This window comes from Danio rerio, chromosome 17, assembly GCF_052040795.2.
Source record: "Danio rerio strain M-AB ecotype USA chromosome 17, GRCz13ab, whole genome shotgun sequence".
In the NCBI taxonomy this organism is placed as follows: Eukaryota; Metazoa; Chordata; class Actinopteri; order Cypriniformes; family Danionidae; genus Danio; species Danio rerio.
The window spans coordinates 54,427,272-54,451,725 of record NC_141037.1 but is presented as its reverse complement, the minus strand read 5'-3'; the positions used below and the strand labels follow the sequence as shown (position 1 = coordinate 54,451,725).

Genomic DNA, 24,454 nt, shown 5'->3' with positions numbered 1-24,454 from the left:
AAGTATCCAAGCCAGGCTCATTTTAAAAAATGTACCCTTGTATACATTTCTGGAGAGCACGAAATATGTCCCAGGAGGTACTTTCTTTGCAGTTTTTGTTTTCGTGAAATCCTCCAGAGGCTGCTGCAGATGCTTTTTGAGATCTTAAATTTTTATGACGGGTGTTAAAATCTACCAGACGAACGACCGACCGATTCCGTCTTGATGGCAAATCTCCCAAAATGACAGTGACTTCTTTATTTACAAGTTTTTAAGTGCCACTCCTCCTTTTTAAAATCGTACATTTTTGTACGACTGAACCCTTACGTTTCCTCGTGAGATCAGGCTGTCTTTGACCATACATAAAACTGTAGCAAAATAGAATCCCTTCAAAATAATTTGAATGAATGCTGTTATTTATGATGCACTATTGTCATATGACGTCACTACGTTTGACACGTAAAAAAAAAAAAAACATGTTAAAATCAATGAGGTGTACTTGATTACGTTATTTCATTACATCTCTTTGGCACTTTCTCTAAACCAGGGGTATGCAAACTCAGTCCTGGTGGGCTGGTGTCCTGCTGAGTTTAGCTCCAACCTGTTCAAAACACCTGCCAGAAGTATCTAGTATATCTAGTAAGTGCTTGATTAGCTGGTTCAGGTATGTTTGATTAGGGTTGGAGCTAAACTCTCCATGACACCTGCCTTCTAGGACCGAGTTTGGACACAACTGATTGTTGCTAGATCAGATATGGTTGCGGCCAAAACGAGAATTATTAATATTATTTATTAAATTCCTATTTGTTGTATTTTATTAACGCCATCACAGTAACGTAAAAACAGTAGTTGTATCAAGTATTATTTATGCGATCTATTACATTACCCAATAAATTATATTTTTTTAACGCCTACCCCCACCCCAAATGCAACCGTCACAGCACTGTAAAAATATTAATTATTGTTTTACAGTGTCATAAAAAATGCTACTATAATTGATGTACTTATCGCACTTCCGGCCGGCCACGTATCAGATCTAGACCTTACCGACACCCCTGCTCTAAACCCATTTCACTCCAATAAACATTTCATAATTTGGCCATTGCTAAATAATTTATAACAATAACAAGATTATTTTGCAGTTTAAATGTTGGAATGTCACCAATGAAAACAACCAAACATTTTTACTTCTACATCATGCAATTACAACATTGGCCAGTAGAGGACTGCATGTCATGCTAATCAGCTATTCAGACCATGATTCAAACAGGCTTACAGCAGACATTCTTTGCTCTGCATACAATTACAGCAGATCAGGGACACAGTGGTGATACAGCCTATTTTATAGTTTTCCAGCTTTTTTCAGACTCAGGTTTCAACATGAAAGCTGTCGTCATATTTACAGTTACACTGATGATCAGTCACTCAGGTGGTTAATGTCTTATTTCAAGTTATTCAAAGTAAATAATATTTTGCTTTTTTGTAAATAATATGTTGTTTGTTTTTTCAACAGGATTTTCCCAAAGTAACAAAGTCAACCAGTCTCCACCTGATTTAATTCACAGGCTAGGAGAAAATGCAATGATTCACTGTCAACACAGTGTGAGCAGTTACAATCGAATCGGCTTGTACAGACAAACCCAGGATGGCGGGTTCACATTAATGGGATATTTACTTGCAAAAACTCCAAACAACGAAAAGGGTTTTGAAGATAAAATAAAAATGGTTGGCGATGGAAACAGCGATGGAAATTTGACGATTAAAAGTCTCTCAACTAATGACAGTGCAGTGTATTTTTGTGCCGCATTTTACACAGTGTTTTATATTCCTACAGTTCAATGCAAAAACCTCATCTTTGATTGAGTGATTTACACCTGTTCTTGTGGTTTAAACTCCCTCTCTCAATACTGTAGTATATATATATATATATATATATATATATATATATATATATATATATATATATATATATATATATATATATATATATATATAGATAGATAGATAGATAAGTATATGTGAGTGATTAAATGAGTTTCCTTTCAATATAATTTTAATAGATATTAATCAAAGAGAAATGCGGCATGGTGGCTCTGTAGTTCGAGTCCTGGATGGGAGTACATGTTCTCCCTGTGTTTGTGTGGATTTCGTCCAGGTGCTCCGGTTTCCCCTACAGTCCAAAGATGTGCGCTATAAGTGAATTAGGTATACAAAATTAGCTGTACTGTATAGGTGTGTGTGAATGAGAGTGTATGGGTGTTTCCCAGTTATGTGTTGTGGCTGGAGGGGCATTCACTGCACAAAAACAAATGCTGGAAAAGCTGGTGGTTCATTCTGCTGTGTCAACCCCAAATAAATAAGAGACTAAGCCAAAGGAAAATGAATGAATCGTAGAGAATGGGAGGTCTCACAGCGCAGCTTGAGTTCATTACAGTCTGAATAATCAATACTCGCTAGCCGACAATAATACAAGTTTCTGGCACCGCAGCATCTCGTTGTCATATTTCTTTTGCATTGTTTGCTGATTTTGTTCAACAAAAGCAGCATAAGCCGAGTGTTTAGTGCGAGTTGGAGCTGTTTTGCCTTATGGTGAATGCAGTAAGAGACTGTATTATCATCAATAACGTTACCTGTTTAGCACAAAAGTTCATAATATACAAAAACGTAAAAAAACGTAATCTTACGTATGAAATGTTCTGCCTTTGTGCTTTGTTTTCTTTGTTTGCTCGTTACTACACCCGTAGACAGCGCTAAAGTCCCGCATCTTCACGTAATAACACTGTCTTGACTAGTGTGGTTGAATGACACTTGTCCTGGGAGCACTGTACCAATATGGCGGCGCATCTGACGCATGTTCGGGGTCCCTATGCCATATTTAGTGTATATATCTATGGTGAGATCGGGCTGGAAATACCATCCTCTTGATATCAAGCATAGCTGCCAGCCAAACACAGTGCTATAAATAAAAAAATAAATAACAAAATGAATGAATAAATACTTGCAATATTATACCCCCAAAAAATGATACATTTAATTTTAAATGTATTTTAGTGCTCAATTTCCGATCAAGTTGTAATTGTATTGTCTTGCAGAGTTGATTCTTCATTACTGAACTTTCATACTGCACTGTAATCCCGAATAAGTTGACAAAACTCAAAAAATTTGAGGTAATCAGTTACGTCAAATTTTTTAAGTTATGAAATTGTCTATTTTAAGTAAACAGAAACATTAAGTTTTGAGTTTGTTGTACTCATGCAAGACACTTCACTCAACTTAAAATACCCAAGTTACTCAGCTTATACGTTTTAATTGCAATTAACTTAATTGTTTTAATTTTCCCAAACTTTAAATACTTAGTCACCCAGCTCATACATTTTAATACCAATTAACTTAATTGCTTTAATTTCTTTCAACTTTAAATACTTAAATCACCCAGCTCATACATTTTGATAGCATTTTTTAAAATTAACTTCTCCATCGTCAGCTTCACAAATAAAATTAGCCATTATTTTAATCTTTAAACCCCATAAATCTGTCAAAATAAATATGTAATTTAAAACACACAGACAATACCATTTTAGACATTTATTGTTAAAGAAAAAATGTCCAACAGTTCTTTCAAATTTGTCTCCTATGCAATTACAAATGTCTTAAAACGATAAAAACTATTAGACATAAAGAGATTGAAAATGAACACTATTCTGAAATTGATAAAAATTACCCACAATGTAAATATGATATCAGGCATAAGAGCCTCAAGAAAAAACAACTATAAGTTTGATAAAATTTAATAATACATTAATAAGTGTAAAACTTACTCTTAAGGCATTCGTTAAAAAAAAAAAATAAGTGCACATTCTGTGAAGTGACTCATTTAGTGTAAACTACACAGAAACTGTATATATATATATATATATATATCTCTCTCGTTGAAGTCAGAATTATTCGCCCCCATTTATTTTTTCCCCCAATTTCTGTTTAACGGAGAGCAGATTATAAATATATATATATATATATATATATATATATATATATATATATATATATATATATATATATATATATATATATTGTAGCGAGGCAGAGGGAAAACAGCGACACAGTTGGATAAGTTTACAGACAAGTCCCCGGAGGGTGCTTTATTTACAACGTGAATGGGGTGTAAACGGTGCTCTTCTTCAAGGTGAGGTGCTCTGGTGCTCCGGGAAGTAAGTGAAGGACAGTGAGTAGTCGGATGTGGGATTGTCACGAGCTGGAGTCTGCTGTGGAGAGACAGAGAGACAAGCGTTAGCGCATGGAGTCATTGGGTGAATGAAGCTCATCTTCTCCTTGCGTGGGCTTGGTTTATATGCCTCTCCACTTGATGACGTCCAGCTGTGAACGATCCTGTGTTGATGATGGTCCAGCTGGGTTGAATTAGCGACCAGGGCGACGTGGCATGTGTGCGCTCGTTACTATATATATATATATATATATATATATATATATATATATATATATATATATATATATATATATATATATTCAGTCTTGGTTGAACTATGATTCTGTCATTTACTTATTCCAAACCTGTTTGAGTTTCTTTCTTCTGTTGAACACTTAAAAGGTTATTTTTGACCAAAAAAAAAAAAAAAAAAAAGCTGAGACCTGTAACCACCGATTTCCACAGTATTTGTTTTCCTATTAGAAAGTCAGTGGTTACAGGTTGTCAGCTTTACTTAACTTTCGTGTTCAACAGAAGCAAGAAATTCAAGCAGGTTTGGGACAAGTGAAGAGTTAGTAAATGACAGAATTTTACATTTGGACAAACTATCCCTATATATAATAAAATGCATACTTACCAATTAAAGGTAAATAAATGTTTTGAAGTTACTACCTCTTTATTAAGTTAAAAAAAAAAAAAAAGCTCTACATCAACTCATTCTTTAAGGTTTCCATGCTACGAGACTTTTTATTTTCCATCATCCATGCCAAGCAAAACTTTTTGCACAAGTTCAAAGTCCTTTACTATATATTATGTGAAGAGCATACATTAATCCATACAAGACAAGAAAGGTCTGGAAGTGTGCTGTGGGTGGTGTCCAATTCATTCTTCAGGACAACAGAGACCCTCAGTGAATGCAGGGCCAATAAAGCTTCTTCAGTCAGCAGGATTATCAATCTAAAAACATAATTCAAGGATATTAATGTAAGGACAGTATCAAAATGACGGAGCCAATATTATATGATTCATCAACTATTCTTGATTACAAATATGTTTTTAAGTAAAAGTTTTCAAAACTTTCATCTTTTCATTAAACATGCCTAATTGTGAAAAGAATGAATGAAGTCTTACCATGGTGTTCCTAAAGAATCTTAAGTCACGCTCACGCAGCAAGACCAAAAGACCTCTGATAACAGTAGTCCGTCATGAACTGACATCATTCAGTTCCTGGAAATCAAGAATCAATTTTTTAAAAATTAAAAAAAATAAAATAATTCAAATTATATTTTAATGTATACTTTAACACGTGACCCCAAACATACCTGCTCATCATAAACCTTTAAAAGATTAGCCAGGGTATCTGCTGTCTTGCCAGTTTTGGATGCTGTTTGCCTTAAAATTGTCATCAAATGAAATAGGTGGTGGTCCAGTTTTGCAAAGAATTTGTGGGGAAAATTCTCATTTGTAACATGTTGGTACTCTGCAAACAGCAAAAAGAAACAAGAGAGAATTTCATAAAACAAACCCACACCACAAAATATACAATTCTAGAAAAAATGTATTAATATTATTATTATGTTTCATTTACTTATCTATTTTTTACCTCAGATGAAAATCAGGTGTTGATCAGATGTTGAAAGCAGGATCTTCATGTTGTAAATTGAACTCAAGGTCTAGCTGAAGTTTCACTTTCCTTGCTGCAAAAGTATCATTGATAAATACACTGTAATATTTATTTTATCTGGATATGCCAGGCATAGTAGTACAAAATAAATACTTTACCCACCTTTCACATGCCTCCATTTAAGAACCTATCTGTAGTCAGCAACACCTGACCTTCAATTCTGTATGTACACAAAGTCACAGTGTCATTTAGCTGAGAGTGGAAGTAGTACAATTGCCTGATGTCTAACGTTAACCTCCAAAACGGTTAGCAATAGAGCTGATTATCATGTTAGTTGCTTTAATTCGATGAACACAGATTTAATTTAAACAGTATTGAAATTTCTAAAACTAAATAGGACGACAAAGAAATTTAAGGCCTGATTTTAAAAGCTAGAAATAACAAAACTTACCTTATTGTCTAATGATGTAAAAATTTATAGACTAAAATATTTATATTTTTAAGATATAAATATATTTTAAGCTACAAAATTTGCACATCAGAAAACTGTCTTATTTACCACGTCTTGAATATTTTGTTTTGTTATTATTTTATTTAATAACATAATTTTGTATTAATGTGTTATAGATATGCATACTTTGTTTTTTAGGCTGTTTATATTCTCTCCAGAGTAGACATTTTAAAAAATAGATTGAAAAAAAAAAAAACTTTTATCATACCTTTAAAATACATTTGACCTAAATGACATTTAAACTCACTTAACTGATCGCATTAATCAGGTAATCATTGATATGCAGAGATGTCGTCTTAAGCGCGAGGAAATATTAAGTGTTGATCAGTGCTGGTGATTGAGGTAAAGTTAGTTTTATATTTACACATTCAGACTTTCTCCTTAATAATATAATTTCAGAAAGGTAATTTTTGCATATTCTTAATGGTAAAATCATATTAGCAGCCAATGACTTTCAAAGTACAACATTGTTCAGTCAAAAAAAATAGTTCATTTAGTGTAATGTTGTTTTCATGTCATACTTGCATGTGATTTCAGAACGAATAGACAAAGAACCATGGTAAACAATTTATGGAGCGAGTCACAAGTTGTTACTAAATGAATGTATGAATATAAAACCAACTTTACCTCAATGTGGTAGTGTAAAATGAAGCTCTGCTCTGTACCTGCTCAGGTGAGGAGCGCAGCTTAAATGTTCTCCGTCAGGCTATCCTCATACATGGATCAGCAAGCAACAAGCTGCGTGTGACAGAGTTAAGTTTTGAGACTACGTTTTTGCGCGTCATCAGAAAATACCGTTAAGTGTTTAGGCGGAGATCATTTGAGTTATGATTAACATTACGTTTCTTGCGCCTTTCGTTTCCGAAGTGCCTACAAATCGCGAAGATAATACCACATTCACAGACTGGATGGAGTTCAGCGCAGCGCCATGACATGCGGTTGTGAGAGCGCGCGTCTCCATGACAACTTCAGCACAGGCTGAGAAAAGGCATACTCGCGCCAAGATTTAAATTTTTTTGAAAAATGTAATCTGCCGATTTTAAATATTTTTGTCTTTATCACACTCTGTTAAAATTCAGAGTTAACACATTACAACTAACGCTAACATTGCACTGATTCTAACTTTTTAAACAGTAATGTTAACGTTAGTTAGCAACAAGTGAGGCTAAACATGTTTTCTGTAATGTACGACATGTAAACGCACCCTGATTAACTCTACATTACATTGAACTGTTACTGTGATTATATTAATTAAAACATACATTTAATATTTCTTGGATTTGTAAATATTTTACTTACTGTAGTGTGAAGCGAGGCCGATCCGCCATCTTGAAAAAAACGAATGAAGCATGAGCACGTACGTGAACCTGGATGACGTCAGACGCAAAATCACTAGGCTGACAGAATTTGAGTTAATGAAACTTTAAAGAGACATTTTGTATAGATTAAACCCAGCAGAATTGTTCACCTTACTTGAAAGATTAAATTTTTTCAAACTCAAAAATCAGAAAAAGTTCTAAATACTCATCAAGGTTAATTAAGATAAACGAATTTTAATGATTTAAGTTAATAGAACTCAACTCAATTAATTAGTTACAGCATTAGGGTTTACAGTGTGCGATACTAGTGTAAAATCTACACATCATCTCTAGGACCAGTCATCCAGAGACATGGATTCTCCTACCACTGCTATGCTGATGATACCCAGCTATACCTCTCTTTTCATCCTGATGATCCCTCGGTTCCAGCTCGCATCTCAGCCTGCCTGTTGGATATTTCACACTGGATGAAAGATCATCATCTCCAGCTGAACCTCGCAAAAACGGAAATGCTTGTAGTTTCTGCCAACCCGACTCTACACCATACCTTTTCAATCCAGATGGATGGGGCCACCATTACTGCATCCAAAATGGTAAAAAGCCTTGGAGTAACGATTGATGACCAACTAAACTTCTCTGACCACATTTCTAGAACTGCTCGATCGTGCAGATTCGCACTCTACAACATCAAAAAGATCCGATCCTTCTTATCTGAACATGCAGCTCAACTCCTTGTTCAAGCTCTTGTTCTCTCCAGACTGGATTACTGCAACTCTCTACTAGCGGGGCTTCCAGCTAACTCTATCAAGCCTCTTCAACTGCTCCAGAACGCAGCAGCACGAGTGGTCTTCAATGAACCTAAAAGAGCACATGTCACTCCGCTGCTCACCCGTTTGCACTGGCTGCCAGTTGCTGCTCGCATCAAATTCAAAGCTCTGATGTTTGCCTACAAAGTGACTTCTGGCCATGCTCCTTCTTATCTGCTCTCACTTCTGCAGATCTATGTGCCCTCCAGAAACTTGCGTTCTGTGAATGAACGTCGCCTCATGGTTCCATCCCAAAGAGGGAAGAAATCACTTTCGCGAACGCTCACGCTCAATCTGCCCAGCTGGTGGAATGAACTCCCTAACTGCAACAGAACAGCCACAGAGTCACTCGCTATTTTCAAGAAACGACTAAAAACTCAACTATTTAGTCTCCACTTCACTTCCTAATCCTAATCACTTCAATTCCTAACCCAAAAAATAATAATAATAATGACTAATACTACTAATACTTTCCTTCTTAGACTTTACAGACCTGAAACTTGCCTATAGCACTTATTCATTGTTGCTCTTATAGTTGTGTAAATTGCTTTCTTGTCCTCATTTGTAAGTCGCTTTGGATAAAAGCGTCTGCTAAATGACTAAATGTAAATGTAATGGTCTTAGTTCCTTGAGCATATAAACTGAAATACAGCTTTGATAACATCCAGTGACAGTAATGTTCTTGCCTGAGATGCAAAGATGCCACTTCCTTTCACTTCCTGAAACTTTTATTTTGTCTCAGCACTGCTAGCAGATGTTAAGCTGGTGTTTCCATTATACACTGACTCTGCCGACCGAAAATGTTTACTATATTCTTCATCCTGTTGCCAGGTAAGATTGTTTATATATCATGTTTAATGGAAAGAAGTGTATGTCCTGAAAATATCCCATTCAACTGATTTCTGCTCTCATTAGGTTTTGCCCAAAGTAATGAGATAAACCAGTTTCCACCAGACCTGATGGGACACCTCACAGAATCTGTTCTTCTCAGTTGCTCACATTCAATCCAGAACTTCGAACTCACCCTCTGGTATAAACAATCTGAAGACAGGAGGCTGATTTTTCTCGGATATCTCAATCTTAAATTTCAATATCCTGAAGATGAGTTTAAAAACAAAATTGCATTGAAAGGAGATGGCAGCAGCAACTCAACTCTTACCATCAACAATCTAACATCAGACGACAGCGCAGTTTATTTCTGTGCAGCACGTAGACACGGTGTGTAAAATCCCCACAACCCAGCGCAAAAACCATCGTTATCATGTTATAATATCTTTAGTGTGCTGTAAAAAAGATGATACTGTTCACCTGCTGAAACCCACTAAGCTTTGATAATTATACTGAACAGACTAGGTTAGACCAGATTGTATTTACATGCTGGTTATCACTGATGGGTGTTTAACCAATAATCATTCCGGGTGACCAGGATCAGAACATTTCTATAGTTAAGCTGGTTACAGTTCACAGTGTGTGTGCACAAGGCCTCACTTTGTATAAAATTTAGTTAAAGCTACTTAATATAATGTAATTAATAGAGGGTTTCCGCAGGGTTGTAAAAGGTAGCAGTGGCGGATTTAGATATGGGAGATATAGGCGATCGATCGCCCAGGCCGGCATCTTGCTGGGGGCGGCACAGGGAGGTGCAAAATATCCATCAGCTGTGCCCCAGTAAAGCTTCAGGATACAATTTACTTTATGCAAGTAAATTAATTATTAATTTATTAATCCCGGAATAAAGACGTTAGGGGTCATTCACGTTTGGCGTCTTTTGCACGTGCACGTTTGTTATTGTCTATTTGCAACTGAAACAACGTTGGTCAAAACAAATTGATGCATGTGCGCAGAAAACAGTTCCTCAAGCGATGCTCCTGCTCACGGTGTGAATCCTAGTTGTTTACATGCACTCTGATAAAATAAAACGTTTTGAAACCAGAGTAACAGTTATGTAGAGGTAATATCTTAATTTTTAATTTATATATATATATATATATATATATATATATATATATATATATATATATATATATATATATATATATACAGTATATATATATATATATATATATATATATATATATATATATATATATATATATATATATATATATACAGTATATATATATATATATATATATATATATATATATATATATATATATATATATATATATACATACATACATACATACATATATACAGTTGATGTCAGAATTATTAGACCGCTTGTTTATTTTTTCCCCAATTTCAGTTAATCGAAGAAAAGATTTTTTTTCAACACATTAATAAACGTAATAGTTTAATAACTCATATCTAATAATCGATTTATTTGATCTTTGGCATGATGACAGTAAATAATATTTTACTAGATACTTTTCAGGACACTTCTATACAGCTTGAAGTAACATTTAAAGGCTTAACTAGGTTAATTAGGTTAACTAGGCAGGTTAGGGAATTGGGCAAGTTATTGCATAACAGTGGTTTAATCTGTAGATGGTCAAGAAAAAATATAGCTTAAAGGGGCTAATAATTTTGTCAATAAAATGATGTTTAAAAAATTAAAACAGCTTTTATTCTAGCCGAAATAAAGCAAATAAGACTTTCTCCAGAAAAAAATATATTATCAGACATACTGTGAAAATGTCCTTGCTCTGTTTAACATCATTTGGAAAATATTTTAAGAAGAAGAAATTTTGGTCCCAATTTATATTAAGTAGCCTTAACTAATATGTACTTACATAGGAACTAATAGTTTGTTACAATGTACTTATTATGTAAATACATGTTTGTGTACTTATGCTTGATTAAATACCTGTATTTAAATACATCTGTAATTAACTTATGTAGTTACATTTGTAAATACACTGTTGACCATCCCTTACACCTTAACCCTCCCTTAAACCTACCCATACCACCAAACCTGTCCATAACCCAACCTCTATCCCAACTCAAAAGCACCACAAGTGTTCTCAAAAACATTTTAAACACAGTAAATACATTGTATTTATTTTTTTGATGTAAGTACATAGTAGTTAAGGACACTTAATATAAAGTGGGACCGAAAATTTATACAGGGCTAATAATTCTGAATTTGACGGTATATATATATATGTCCTTTTAGAGGTGCACCCAGCTCTGTGAGCTCATAAACTTCTCCAGAAACTTAACCTGGATGATGGAGGTTTTCAGCGGTGCTTCTGAGTGAGCCGAGCCCAGTTTGATGGGACACCACCAACAGGCGCTACATCATAATCACCCCCCCACAAGAGTAAGCTCCAGATTGATTAACACGGCGCGAAAGTCACTGAAGTTCAGATTTTCGAACTGGACCGTTTTGCGTAAAACGCGATTCGTGCGTTAAGCACATAAATCGCGCAAAACATTCAACTGGCGTCATTTCATTCACGCGTATCATCCTGCAGGCTGTTCATTCACGTCTTTGCATTGACTTAACATGTAAATCACTCTCGATCTTGATTAATCCCTCTGCTTTACTTAAATGTATATGTTATCTGCAATTGTTGATGGTATAAATATCTTATTCCATTTGAAAAGATATTTCATTTATGCCGCTGCAGTTGCAGCTTTAGGTTGTACTGGTATTAACACTTTTTAAGGTTTTAAAAAAGGTGGTAAAAGGTATTAAATTCAACTTAAGGTGTTCTGTACCCTGTTATATGTAAATTTATGTTTTTACATTGTACGTATGCTTGGTATACCTGCATGTAATTACATCTGTAATTAACTTATAAAGTTAATATATAAAGTTATATATATAAAGTTAATTATATAATTTAGTTATATAACTTTTATATATATATATATATATATATATATATATATATATATATATATATATATATATATATATATATAAATGAATAGTTTAATTAAATAAGGACATTTCTTGAGCAGCAAGATAATTTACTGTAAATTATTCAATTATCAGCCCTAAAATCTAATGAAAAACTTTAATTAAAGAGCTGAATACTTTTTCGCTACAAGGAGTGGCGCCGTTTCTATAAAGACCAGCAGGAGTCTCCTTTCAATATGATGTAAATTATTCATATTTAAGGAAGAGTGACAGGTTTTGTTTCCCAAAGAGCATTTGTCGAGTCTAACATATCAAGTTCATATGTTGTGGACATTTCAATCTGGCAAACACACAGAGCTTGATATTAACAGTCTGGTAGATTTATTTTACAGTAATACCCTTATTGATCTCAGGTGCAGGATCATTTTTTGCATTGATAACTTCATGTATTCTTTACTTTTACAACATTTTAATGCATTTTTCTTTCTTCAAACAGGGCAATCACTATGTGACAAAATCCATCAATCTCCACCAGAAATGCTGATTATAAGTGACCAACCTGTTACACTGACCTCCGCCCACACAATACAAAGCTATTACATGATATTGTGGTATGAGCAGCTAAAGGGTGATGGTGAACTAAATCTCATAGGGTTTGTGCGTTACACTAGTGCATCCACTGAAAGTAAATATACAAATCGGTTCAACATCACAGGGAATGGTGCTTAAAGCTCTACTCTTGATTTCGAGCCGAATGTATCTGGGAGTTCTGTTATATATTATTGTGCTGCCAGCGAAGCACAATATTGGAGATCATTTTGATCTGCCAACAAAAACGTCTGTTATTACCACAAACCAACAGCATAATACAGCTTTTCATTCTAATGATTGGTTAACTGTGCATTTTAGTATTCTTCCCAACATCCCTGTTGACCTGAAACTCACCACAGGACCAAAACCAGGGTTGAATAAAATAAAATAAATAAAATAATTGATTCCATATTTAATTAGACAACTATCATTTACTTATTAAGTTCATACAAGTTTGAATTGTTTTAAAAAGGAGTTGTTTATGGTGAATTGGCCCTTATTATACTTACAATACAATGAAATAAATATCTACAAAATCATGATTATGTGCTCTACAAAACATAGAATCATAATCAATATAGTATGTCGGCAGCTAGCTCTCTGCAACTCTCACATGGTCGCCCACTGAAGCTGCGCAGTACCTGGATGGGAGACCACATGGGAAAGCTAGGTTGCTGCCAGAAGTGGCGCTAGTGAGGCCAGCAAAGGGCGCCCAACCTGCAGTCTGTGTGGGTCCTAATGCCCCAGTATAGTGAAAGAGACTCTATACTGCTCAGTGAGCGCTGTCTTTCGGATGAGACGTTAAACTGATGTCCTGACTCTCTGTGGTCATTAAAAATCCCAGGATGTCCTTCGAAAAAGAGTAGGGGTTTACCCTGGCATCCTGGCCAAATTTGCCCACTGTCCTCCTAACCATACCATATCATAACTGGCTTCATCACTGGCGCCAAATGGCTGCCGTCGCATTATCCAGGTGGATGCTGCACACTGGTGGTGGATTCCCTCCATTGTGTAAAGCGCTTTGAGTGCCCAGAAAAGAAATTATTATTATTATTATTAAAAGTTTAGAGATTTAGATGATTTTCATCTAAAAATATGCAAAGTCTATTTCACTGTCAATGTCACAATCATGTTCCTTTACAAAATTCAAAGGAAAGCTTTTGGCTTCAGTTTCAGTGGTATTGGCAGAACATTGTGTTTATAAGATTCTCATAAAATATTTTTACACTATACTGTACAAGAGAGATGTGCTGCTACAACTGCTGCAAAACAAGTGAACACACCACATATTAAAGTTAACAATGGATTAAAACAGGGGTGTCAAACTCAATTCCTGGAGGGCCGAAGCCCTGCACAGTTTAGTTCCAACCCTGCTCCAACACACTTAACTGTAGGCTTCAAACAAGCCTGAAGGACTCAATTAGTTTGATCAGGTGTGTTTAATTAGGGTTGAAACTAAACTGTGCAGAGCTGCGGCCCTTTTGGAACTGAGTTTGACACCTGTGGATTTAAACATAACATGCTTAGAGCAACCATTCACCTAGGTATTATGAAATTAAGTCATGGTTTGCAGGCAATTCTTTTATAAGGTTTTTGTTTAGCTATTATTATTTAGTTTTCACTCATTGTACCAAACATTCTTTACTACAATATGTATAACAATATAGCAATTATAGTTGCAAAATCAAAGCTAAATAATTTTTTTAACCCCAAATGCCAAACTGTAAATTGTCTAGTACAGCAATCTTTTATTATTATTATTATTATTATTATTATTATTATAAGAATTGGAACATTACATGAAGTATTACTACAAATTTAGACACAAAATATATCCAATATCGTTACAATAAATACAAAAAACTACATCCAGAATTACAAAAACCTAAAGGATGGATGGATGGATAGATCTAGTAATGAAAACAATGGGACACAGTCAGTGATTACTGCGGGGGATCAGTACCAGAAAATAATTCCTCCATGAAATCTAACAAAGTCGTTCTTTTTGTTATTAATCTGACAAGACTTCTTTTTAAAGTTTCCATTTCTAATAATGGTTAAATTAATAAAATATTTACCTTGTAAGATGTTTAAAACAGCACTGAACTAACATTGAGGATTTGTCTTTTCAATAGGTGGTGCTGTTTTGCAACACTTCCACAAAAGAAGCAGAAGGAGGGACATCTGGCCTGTGAAAGAGGGATCGTACAACAAATTCAGGCAACATTGTTTATCTGTAGCCAACTCTTACTGCTCTACAAACACTTGACAATGATCAGAAATCAATTTCTGTATTCATATTTGTTCTGCTGGCATTTTGGTAAGTGCATCATATGCAACATTTATTGTTTTTTTTCCCTACAGTGTGCAATACAAATAATGTGCTTATTTATTTTGATAACAGGCTGTTCACTGTTCAGCAGCGTTGAGCAAACTCCCGCTTTACTCATTGTGAGATCCGGAGAGTCCTGCAATATCTCCTGTTCTCACGGTATCACCAGCTACAACACCATACTGTGGTACTACCAGCACGAGGACGGCCAGGGCATGCACAGTATTGGATATTCCTTCCATTCTTCTCACACTCTGGAGAATGTAGAAGATAAACGATATGAGCTGAACGGAGATGGCAAGAGTTCTGTGACTCTGATCATCTCGAAGCTCTTGCTGAATGACAGCGCAGTTTATTTCTGTGCAGCTAGTGCACACAGTGCTGAGGGCCTCCCAAAAGCCATACAAAAAGCCCATAATCTTTCATGCATCTCTCTCAAGCGCTCAAGCCAAGCTGGATTGCACAAGAGACGCTTAAGATGATACGAAGAGATGAGATGCAGCTCTGGATAATGTCTTCAATGGTGTTAGAATGTGCAACACTGACACTTTAAATGAATCAACATCACATTTACTTGAACTAACACTGTTGCCTTCTGTAGAGCTGCTTCCAGCTGAACTGAACATTTATTGTGGTTTATAGAACTGATTCAACATTCAATTAAAACGAATAATGGCATTATTATCTGTAGAACTGATTTAGACTTTGAAATAGTTAATTTACATAATTTTAACATACACTATGGCCGCACTCAGTTCATTCAACTCAAATCATTCACTTCTCAGCATTTTACAGTTTCTTGGGGTGTACCCCAGGGCTCAGTCCTGGGCCCCTGCTTTTTATCATCTATCTTCTTCCACTTGGTAATATCCTCCATAAATATAACATACAATTTCATTGCTATGCGGATGACACCCAGCTCTATCTCTCCGGCAAACCCTCTTCTTATTTTCCACCTTCATCCCTTACAGTCTGCTCAGCAGAAATCAAATCCTGGCTCTCTCTTAACTTCCTCAAATTAAATAGCTCAAAAACGAACCCAGGCTCATTCTGAAAATATAGTCCCATTGACGTTTCTGGACACTGCTAAATATGTCCCGGGAGGTACGTATTGTTGCAGTTTTTGTTTTTGCGAATCCACGAGAGGCCGCTGTGTGCGCTTTTTTTGTACCTCAAATGTCTCTCGTGGGTGCCGTTCGCACCCGTGCTGTTCGTGTGAACCCACAGTAAACAGTACCCGGTTCTCAACAGTGTTACTCAGACATCTCACCCCCGAACCTAACCCCCTAGTCTCTCAGATTTTCAGGGATTTATGCTGGCAGGTGTGTGTGTGAGTCCAATGCAGGACTGCACTAAAGCAATGCTTTATATTCTTAACCATGACACACATTCAGTATTATACACACAGTGGCAAAAGATGAACTAGTTTGAACCTTGACCGCTTCACATGTGTAAGAACAGCTGACGGTGGCCATAGCAACGACAAACAGCAGTGGAAAGAAAGCTCAAACACATTGAAATCAGTAAACAAAGTGGAACACGGCACGTTTTCAACGTGGCATTAGACAGGATATGAGAATATAAAGCGTTAACCAGATACACTAGTAGTTACAGTAGTTACAGTACTGTAGTTACAGTAACAAAGCAATTAAGTACATAATTTGCAAGCTAGAGAAAACAAGGTGGCAACCATTTTAATCGCACTTACTTACACTTGTAAAATGGAGGAAGAAACTGATTCATGATCCACTAATCCATGTACTAGTAAAGTTTCTGTCAAGCTCTTTCAAAGTCTCATACATCAATAGTGTTTTCTGATCCTTCCCTTAACAAATGGCCGACGAATCCAGAAAAACAGCACAAGGCTGAGCTATAATGCTGAGGTAATCATAAACCTCAATCACTGACTCTTCACATTTCATCTTTGTGTAAAGAAAATAACACTCACTTTCCCCTCGCACTTCTTATAATATCCAGCTGAGCACAGCGCCTTCATGACTTGAATCAACCGCGATATGCTACAGTGTTTATAATAATAATAATTCCTTACATTTATATAGTGCTTTTCTGTGCACTCAAAGCGCTTTACACATAGGGGGGAATCTCCTCATCCACCACCAGTGTGCAGTATCCACCTGGAAGAAACGACGGCAGCCATTTTGCGCCAGACCGCACACCACACACCAGCTGATTGGTGGAGAGGAGACAGAGTGATTATGATATGGGGATGGTTAGGAGGCCATGATGGACAAAAGCCAGTGGGCAGGGATTTTTTAATGACCACAGGGAGTCAGGACCTCGGTTTAACGTCTCATCCGAAAGACGCCGCTCACTGAGCAGTATAGAGTCCCCGTTAGCTTCAGTGGGCGACCATGTGAGAGTTGCAGAGAGCTAGCTGCCAGTCCGTCTTCTGTTTGTATTCTTTTTCTTTGCTACTGTTTGTAGGCGGGGCCGCAGGTTTCAATTTTCCCGCGTTTACGAGCACAACAATTGGGTGGGTCTTAAGTTTTGTATCGATGTCACGCCGAAACGGCTCAAGACTCGTTATCAAGACAATTCATTTGAAGCACTGAGTCGACTCTTATGAATCAATAGTTTTAAACACTGTACACTTACAGATTTAAGCCTTAGCTGGATATTTCACTTCGCTTAGAGCTGTGTTACACACTTAATGGAAGGTCATTCTCAAAAACCCACAAAAGGGGCTCTTTAAAAATACTAACCTTGAAGCTGGTACCTATAATTCATTTGTCTTAACTCTGTACTGAAAAAAGGCTCTATTTGAGAAAACCGATAGGAGCGCAGTAAAATAGTGAATCTAAAATAAATAGTGTTTTTGCCTAATAAATGTACACGAGGAGATCGTTAGAAGCAAAGCGGTTTTATTCATTTAAATACAATAAGTACAATAGGTTTTAGAATTTGATATTATTTTTAATTTAAGCTGTGGCAATGCGGTGGCGCAGTGGGTAGCACATTCGCCTCCCAGCAAGAAGGTCACTGATTCGAGCCTCGGCCATGGTCAGTTGACATTTCTGTGTGAAGTTTGCATGTTCTCCATGCGTTCGCGTGGGTTTCCTTCGGGTGTTCCGGTTTCCCCCACAGTCCAAAGACATGCAGACCACAGTCCATACAGGTGAATTGGGTAGTCTAAGTTGTCCGTAGTGTATGCGTGTGAATGAGTGTGTGTGTGGATGTTTCCCAGAGATGGGTTGTGGCTGGAAGGGTATCCGCCGCATAAAAACATGCTGGAAAAGTTGGCGGTTCATTCTGCTGTGGCGACCCGAGGTTAATAAATAGACTAAGTCGGAAAAAAAAAATAGAATGAATGAGAATTATCATACCCTGTTTTGGTATGTGATATTCCACCCATTTCAACATGACATCACATCCTGTTTCTGTTTTACTGAAGACCTCAGTAGTGGTCCACTGGCATAAGTACAATACCTCTCAGCATGACTGCATTTGTCTTCAGAATATTTTTTTTCTTGAACTGGTTAACAGGTATCATCATAGCCTTAACATAATTATAATTTAATTTAAGAGCTACAAAAGTCTACAAAAGGCTTCAAAAGTCATCATAATGTGTATTTATTTGGATTCACAGGTTGTCTTATTTGCAAGAAGGTTCATCAGTCTCCTCCAGATGTGTTGTGTAAACCTGATGATTCTGTAGAGCTGACCTGTAGTCATAACATTGATAACTATGACACAATATTGTGGTATCAGAAGTCAAAGGGAGATTCTAGCCTGAAGCTCATCGGCTATGCCCAATATAGCAGTGTAAAAAAATTTGAGGATCCATATGATGGTCATTTCAGCTTAAATGGAAGTGGAGAAAAGGAAGTTACTTTAAAGTTTCTCAAGGCAAGACTGGACCAAGACAGTGCTGAGTATTTTTGCGCAGCGTTTTATGCACAATGCCACAAATGCTGTCTGTTCCATGACAAAAACTATTATCCTTAAAGCACCTGCAAAAAAAGACCACATCAGATACTCTAGAAAACGTCACAACCAAGCATATGGTGACACTTGTTTAACATATGAGTGTGACAATGGAGTTGAGGATCAACATGCAGTCTTTAGTAGAGCAGTGAGAACTGGCAGGGTCAAAACACTAGCATACAAAAGTGTCCGAAGTAATACACAAGAATATCCCAGAAAATAGGCAAGAGATCAGGGATGAGGGACCCTCAAAATGACATTTCTTCTCTTCTGGTGTCTTCTTTTTCTCTGCATTTGTGGGCAGCAGTGGTTTGAGTTAATACGACATCATTCTGTCTGTAAAATTGGGATCCTTGTTCTTGTCATTATCGTGCATCTACAAACTTTCTGCACCAGAGAGTGATTCTGTTGGACAGTACTCCTCCGTACAAACTCATTCATAAAATCTTCCTCTATTTTACTCACAACGGCCATCTTCCAAATGTAACGAGGAGACTGACACGGAGGGATCCATTATGCGGTATTTATTAATCACAACTTCACTCAAACACACAATATGCACCGGAGTGCACACACACATCCCCAGTAGTAGTATGGGTAACAAGAATGGTGATGAACAGACACAGAGTGAGTTACCAGGCATGAGTGGAGGGGAGAGAGCGAGAATCAGAGTCCGTTGTTCAGACTTGGGTCGAGGGCAGGCAGCAAGGATCAGAGTCCTAATAACAGGCGTGGTTCGTGGGCAGGCAGAGAGAGTCAGAGTCTGTATAACAAGCGTGGGTCGTGGGCAGGCAGAAGGCAAAGCAAAGTAGGAGACAGGCTGGAGTCGTACACAAGAGATCAGGCTGGAGATAACGCTCAGTAATGCTGGCCGGGGATGAACAAGACTTCGCACTGACTGAGTGTTTGAGTGAGGCTTATAAGAGGTGCGTGGGTCGTTAACCAGATTGAGATCAGGTGTCTGCGCAATCAGTGTAAATGGATGATGTAATGCTAAAAGTCCGGAGATGGTGGCCTCTGCTGGCCAGCGAGGGGAATGACCGGGACCGAGTATGAAATCATGCACGTCCCTACATTTTTTTCTTATTTAAGGACCTTTTCAATTGGATGTACTTCACAATAACATACAACAAGACAAGAAAAGGACAAACTCAAGCTGCGGTCAAACGGGACATTTCTCCACATAGACTTCTATTCATACGCACGCAAATGTGTCGGACCGGAAATGCAAGCTTGTGCGTCAAGTTCAGCAGACCACTGCGTTGGAAGCTTAGTGAACTCTGAACTGCGAAATCACATGATGTGACTGTGTTAGACCAATCAAGGATCAAAACTCTCTGTACAGAAATTTTAAATATGGATAAATGACTCGCTTTTTTAATGTCTAATAATCTTGTTTAATCCCGCCCCTTTTCGCAGTGCCATACGACAGAATTCCGCACAAACTCTAGTGTGACCGCAGCTTTAGCCATGAAGTCATGCTGACTTCAAGTTGTCCAGGTAATGGGACACAGGTGGAACAGTAATCAGCACAGAGTTGTAGGAAATGGAGTCCATGGCTGCATGGAGTCCGAATCTGCCTATTACTCAGTAGGTAATGCATTTGAATTTAAACGTACTACTCGGCCGTTATAAAAGTACGTTCTAAACAGTATGGATGTGAAAGGTATGAATGGAATTCAGATATACTACATCCGCCATTTTGTCATGGTCACATGACCTACCTGCGTCATTTGCGTCGCTTCACTCCCATTCATTAATTTCCTCACCGGGCATCATGGGATAGCGCAGCGTTCATATGATGCGCACTTCAGATTCTCGCCGGAAATAGTAGGTCATCTTGGTACTTTTTAGCATACTGATTTTCGAATTCTATGAATTCGGACATACTTCTCGGCTCGCATACTGATTTCAGCGTACTATATAGTATGGAAGTATGTGACAGGTGACAGGATGGAGTGCCATCTAGAAGACCTTGTTGGTGCTCCAGCTAGTCTTAAAAACTATAATCTGATTGTCAACTTTAGTTGTGTCAGCTAACATTTATGAGAGTATTAGTAGCATATTGTTAGAGTTTAATTGGCAGAATTTATTAAACATCTAGTGACTGCTTGTTGACTTGTACATGTAGTTGTGAAATCAATAGCATATGAAAGACCTCAACAATAAAGCAGAAAACAAAATAAAATGACCAAAAAAACTAAAGAAAAATAACGCTTACTGAACTCATAGCTAATAAAATTGTTATATCTTTTTTTAGGATGAGATATCCCGCCCATTTTAACATGATGTCACTTCCTGTGTCTAACTCTGCTGCTATAGAAAACTTTAGAAGGACTCTTCAAGTACGAGTATCGACCAACATGACTAGATTTGTCTCCAAAATATGTTTTTTCCTCAATTGGTTTATAGGTAAATAACAGGAATATATATATATATATATATATATATATATATATATATATATATATATATATATATATATATATATATATAATATGAAAGATAAAATACATTGAAATGCATTAGTAATTGTATATCTTTGAATTCACAGGCTGTCTGATTTGCGAGAAGGTTCATCAGGCTCCTCCAGATGTGTTGTGTAAACCTGATGATTCCGTAGAGCTGACCTGCAGTCATAACATAGATAACTATGACACAATATTGTGGTATCAGAAGTCAAAGGGAGATTCTAGTCTGAAGCTCATCGGCTATGCTCGATATAGCAGCGCGAAGGACATTGAGAAATCATATATGGGTCATTTCAACGTAACTGGAAATGGAGAAGAGGAAGCTACATTAAGGATTCTCAAAGCAAGACTGGATCAGGACAGTGCAGAGTATTTTTGTGCAGCTTCTTATGCACAATGCCATAAATGCTGTTTCTTTCATGACAAAAAGGTGCTCTTTAGTTTAAAGTATCACGACACACCTGCATGAAACCAAAACAGAGAGATACAGTTGAAGTCAGAATTATTAGCCCCCCTTTGATTTTTTTCTTCCTCTTTTAAATAATTCCCAAAATGAAACAAGGCTGCCTCCCGTTTGCAAGGCAAGAGGGGAGTTTGAGCTCAGGTAGATCTCGAGAACTCCCCAAGATGCCGTAATAAGCTTGGGACAGCAGCCGCGTATTCAAGAACCCCCCAAAAGGCAATAAAGATTAAAGCCATAACCGGCTGGTGTTATAAAGATGGATCCAAAAGAGGGTTTGCTGGAGCAAAGATGGAACCGCTACAGAGTGTGAATGGTTTAGGTTAGAGTGATTACTACTACTGAAGTGGTGTATTGGCAGCCGATGTTGCAAACGTTGTGTGCTCCCGTAGCAGTGCTTAACTGCCGTGGCTGGATGGGAAAGTTTGACAGATGTAATAATTTGAATATGAGACCTGCTAGAGAGACTCTTAAAATGACAGTGATGAAATGTCAGGATAAGCTCAGCGGAGCATCACTGCTGCTGCAGAGGTGCGATAGAAACCAATATTAAAAAACTCATACGCAGGCATTTTAACAGTTGTGACAGTGCTGGGGAGTGTAATAGTATAGGTAAATGGAAGTGTATATAAGGTCAGGCAGAGCGTCACTGCTGCGGCAGTGGTGCAGAGGAGAATTTAAGCTAAGTGAAGCATCTCTGCAGTAGCAGAGGAGCAATGGAAGTCAATATTAACAGGTAAATAAGCTTCCGTGGAGGCATTTAAACTGCTGCGGCAGTGCTGGGGAGTGTGTCAGTAGTGGTATGTTAAATGGAAGTATGTGTAAGCTCAGGCAGAGTGTCACTGCCGCTGCAGTGGTGCAGAGGGGAAAAGAAGCTCCGTGAAGCTTCTCTGCTGTTGCAGAGGTGCAGTGGTAGTCAGTATTGGAGTGTTATGAGTGCTCCCGCAGGAATGTTAAATACTGTCAGTAGTGATATGTAGAAATAAAGTGAATAAGGGCTCAGCTATAGCATCACTGCTGTTGCAATGTTGCTATTGGTGAAGGTAGCTTAACGGATCACCTCTGCAACAGCTCCGCTGAGCAGTGGTGGTCGGTATTGGAGAGTTATGAGTGCTTTAATACTGTCAGTAGTGATATGTAGAGGTGAAAGTGAAAAGGGCTCAGCTAGAACGCCACTGCTGTTGCATGGTGCAATGGGTGAGTGTAGCTCAGCAGAGTGTCTCAGCTGTTGCAGAGGTGCAGTGGTGGTGGGTATTGGAGCGTTATGAGTGCTCCCGCAGGAATTTTGCATACTTTCAGTAGTGATATGTAGAAATAAAGTGAAAAAGGGCTCAGCTCTCGGAAACTCACAGAATTCCACCAACCCCCCTGCTCGGTTCAGTCCATATGCGCGAACCCAACACGCAACCATCTTCATCTACCAGCTACCCCCCCCCCCCCCATCACCCCCCCGCTTCACTTTGGGCGCACCACCCCGCTCTTCACTTCGAACAGACCCCTGGAAAAAATCTCCCGGATTTTATAATCGGAATGTTGGCAGGTATGTGTTGCATATATGACGATTCTATATAAGTATATATATATATATATATATATATATATATATATATATATATATATATATATATATATATATATATATATATATAAGTATACTTTGACAAATACAAATTTGTAGCTTAAGATATTACTTGCATTACTGCAACCTTAGGATACACTTTTTCCTTTTTTTGACATTCTGTTGATTATTAGTAATTTTGCAACTTTTATAAAGTATTAAGTTATCAAGTCTGCTTCATTTCTTCTTATACTTTATGTTGATGCTTTAAATTAGAAATTTAAGGTAAAGCTACTGTTCATTAAAACAATCCTGGATTTAAAATAACTCATAGCAGAAGCCTGTGATGACAGCCTTGTGGTTTGTGATGTCATTTCCTGACCTCAAGAAATGCTCTCTGTTCAGCTCAGAGCAGTTGAAAACCCAACATGATGTCTTGCCTCGCTATCCAGGTTATTAGGGTACTTTTTCTAACAGGTACATTTATTATTAATATATCAGTTTTGAGAATTCAGATGTTGAACTGTCTTGTTACAAAGAATCACTTTTGTTCTCTTTTTACAGCATGTGTTTTGTGCAAAGACGTCCATCAGTCTCCACCTGCAGTGGTGTGTGATACTGACAGTCCCAGTACAGTTAACCTGACATGCAGCCATGGAATCAAAAGCTATGACACCATATTATGGTACCAGAGCAATGTCGGGGACACAGAAATGAAACTTGTAGCTTATATGTATTATAAAACTCCAAAGACTGAGGATCCATTTGTAAATGGCTTTGATGTATCAGGTGATGGTGAAAACACAGCTTTTCTTCATATAAAGCGTAACACACAAGCCACGG

The 24,454-nt window shown here is 37.2% G+C and overlaps 2 protein-coding genes and 2 long non-coding RNA genes across 21 annotated transcripts in view; 2 read left to right on the top strand and 2 right to left on the bottom strand.

Moving 5' to 3' along the window:
* LOC100538332 (Ig lambda-2 chain C region) overlaps positions 1-24,454 on the top strand; it is a 190,691-nt gene that overhangs the window by 55,012 nt on the left and 111,225 nt on the right. The window lies entirely within an intron of this gene.
* LOC141378404 (uncharacterized) overlaps positions 1-24,454 on the bottom strand; it is a 154,758-nt gene that overhangs the window by 100,794 nt on the left and 29,510 nt on the right. The gene's annotated exons all lie outside the window — the stretch shown is intronic.
* Positions 4,088-7,662, bottom strand: LOC137488164 (uncharacterized). Of its 7 annotated transcripts, none has more exons than XR_015513931.1 (8): positions 7,618-7,662; positions 6,984-7,056; positions 5,970-6,027; positions 5,787-5,880; positions 5,506-5,663; positions 5,315-5,410; positions 5,011-5,140; positions 4,088-4,241 (listed from the first exon to the last, which is right to left on the bottom strand). It is a non-coding gene; the product is annotated as an uncharacterized LOC137488164 (long non-coding RNA). The 7 variants fall into 7 exon arrangements; XR_015513930.1 differs by having other exon boundaries at positions 5,023-5,140; XR_015513933.1 differs by lacking the exon at positions 6,984-7,056.
* LOC141378386 (uncharacterized) lies at positions 8,247-15,724 on the top strand. Its single transcript, XM_087291177.1, has 5 exons — positions 8,247-9,274; positions 9,359-9,661; positions 12,751-12,865; positions 14,981-15,165; positions 15,250-15,724. Exons 1-5 carry the CDS (start codon positions 9,244-9,246, stop codon positions 15,657-15,659), a joined length of 1,044 nt encoding a protein of 347 aa, XP_087147303.1. The 5' UTR covers positions 8,247-9,243; the 3' UTR covers positions 15,660-15,724.

Bases quoted from the DNA above. Each gene is read 5' to 3' on its own strand.
- LOC141378386 (XM_087291177.1), top strand. From the start codon at position 9,244: ATGTTTACTATATTCTTCATCCTGTTGCCAG. The intron at 9,662-12,750 runs GTGTGTAAAATC...TTCTTCAAACAG, and splicing joins CTGTGCAGCACGTAGACACG to GGCAATCACTATGTGACAAA. The intron at 15,166-15,249 runs GTAAGTGCATCA...TTTTGATAACAG, and splicing joins TTTGTTCTGCTGGCATTTTG to GCTGTTCACTGTTCAGCAGC.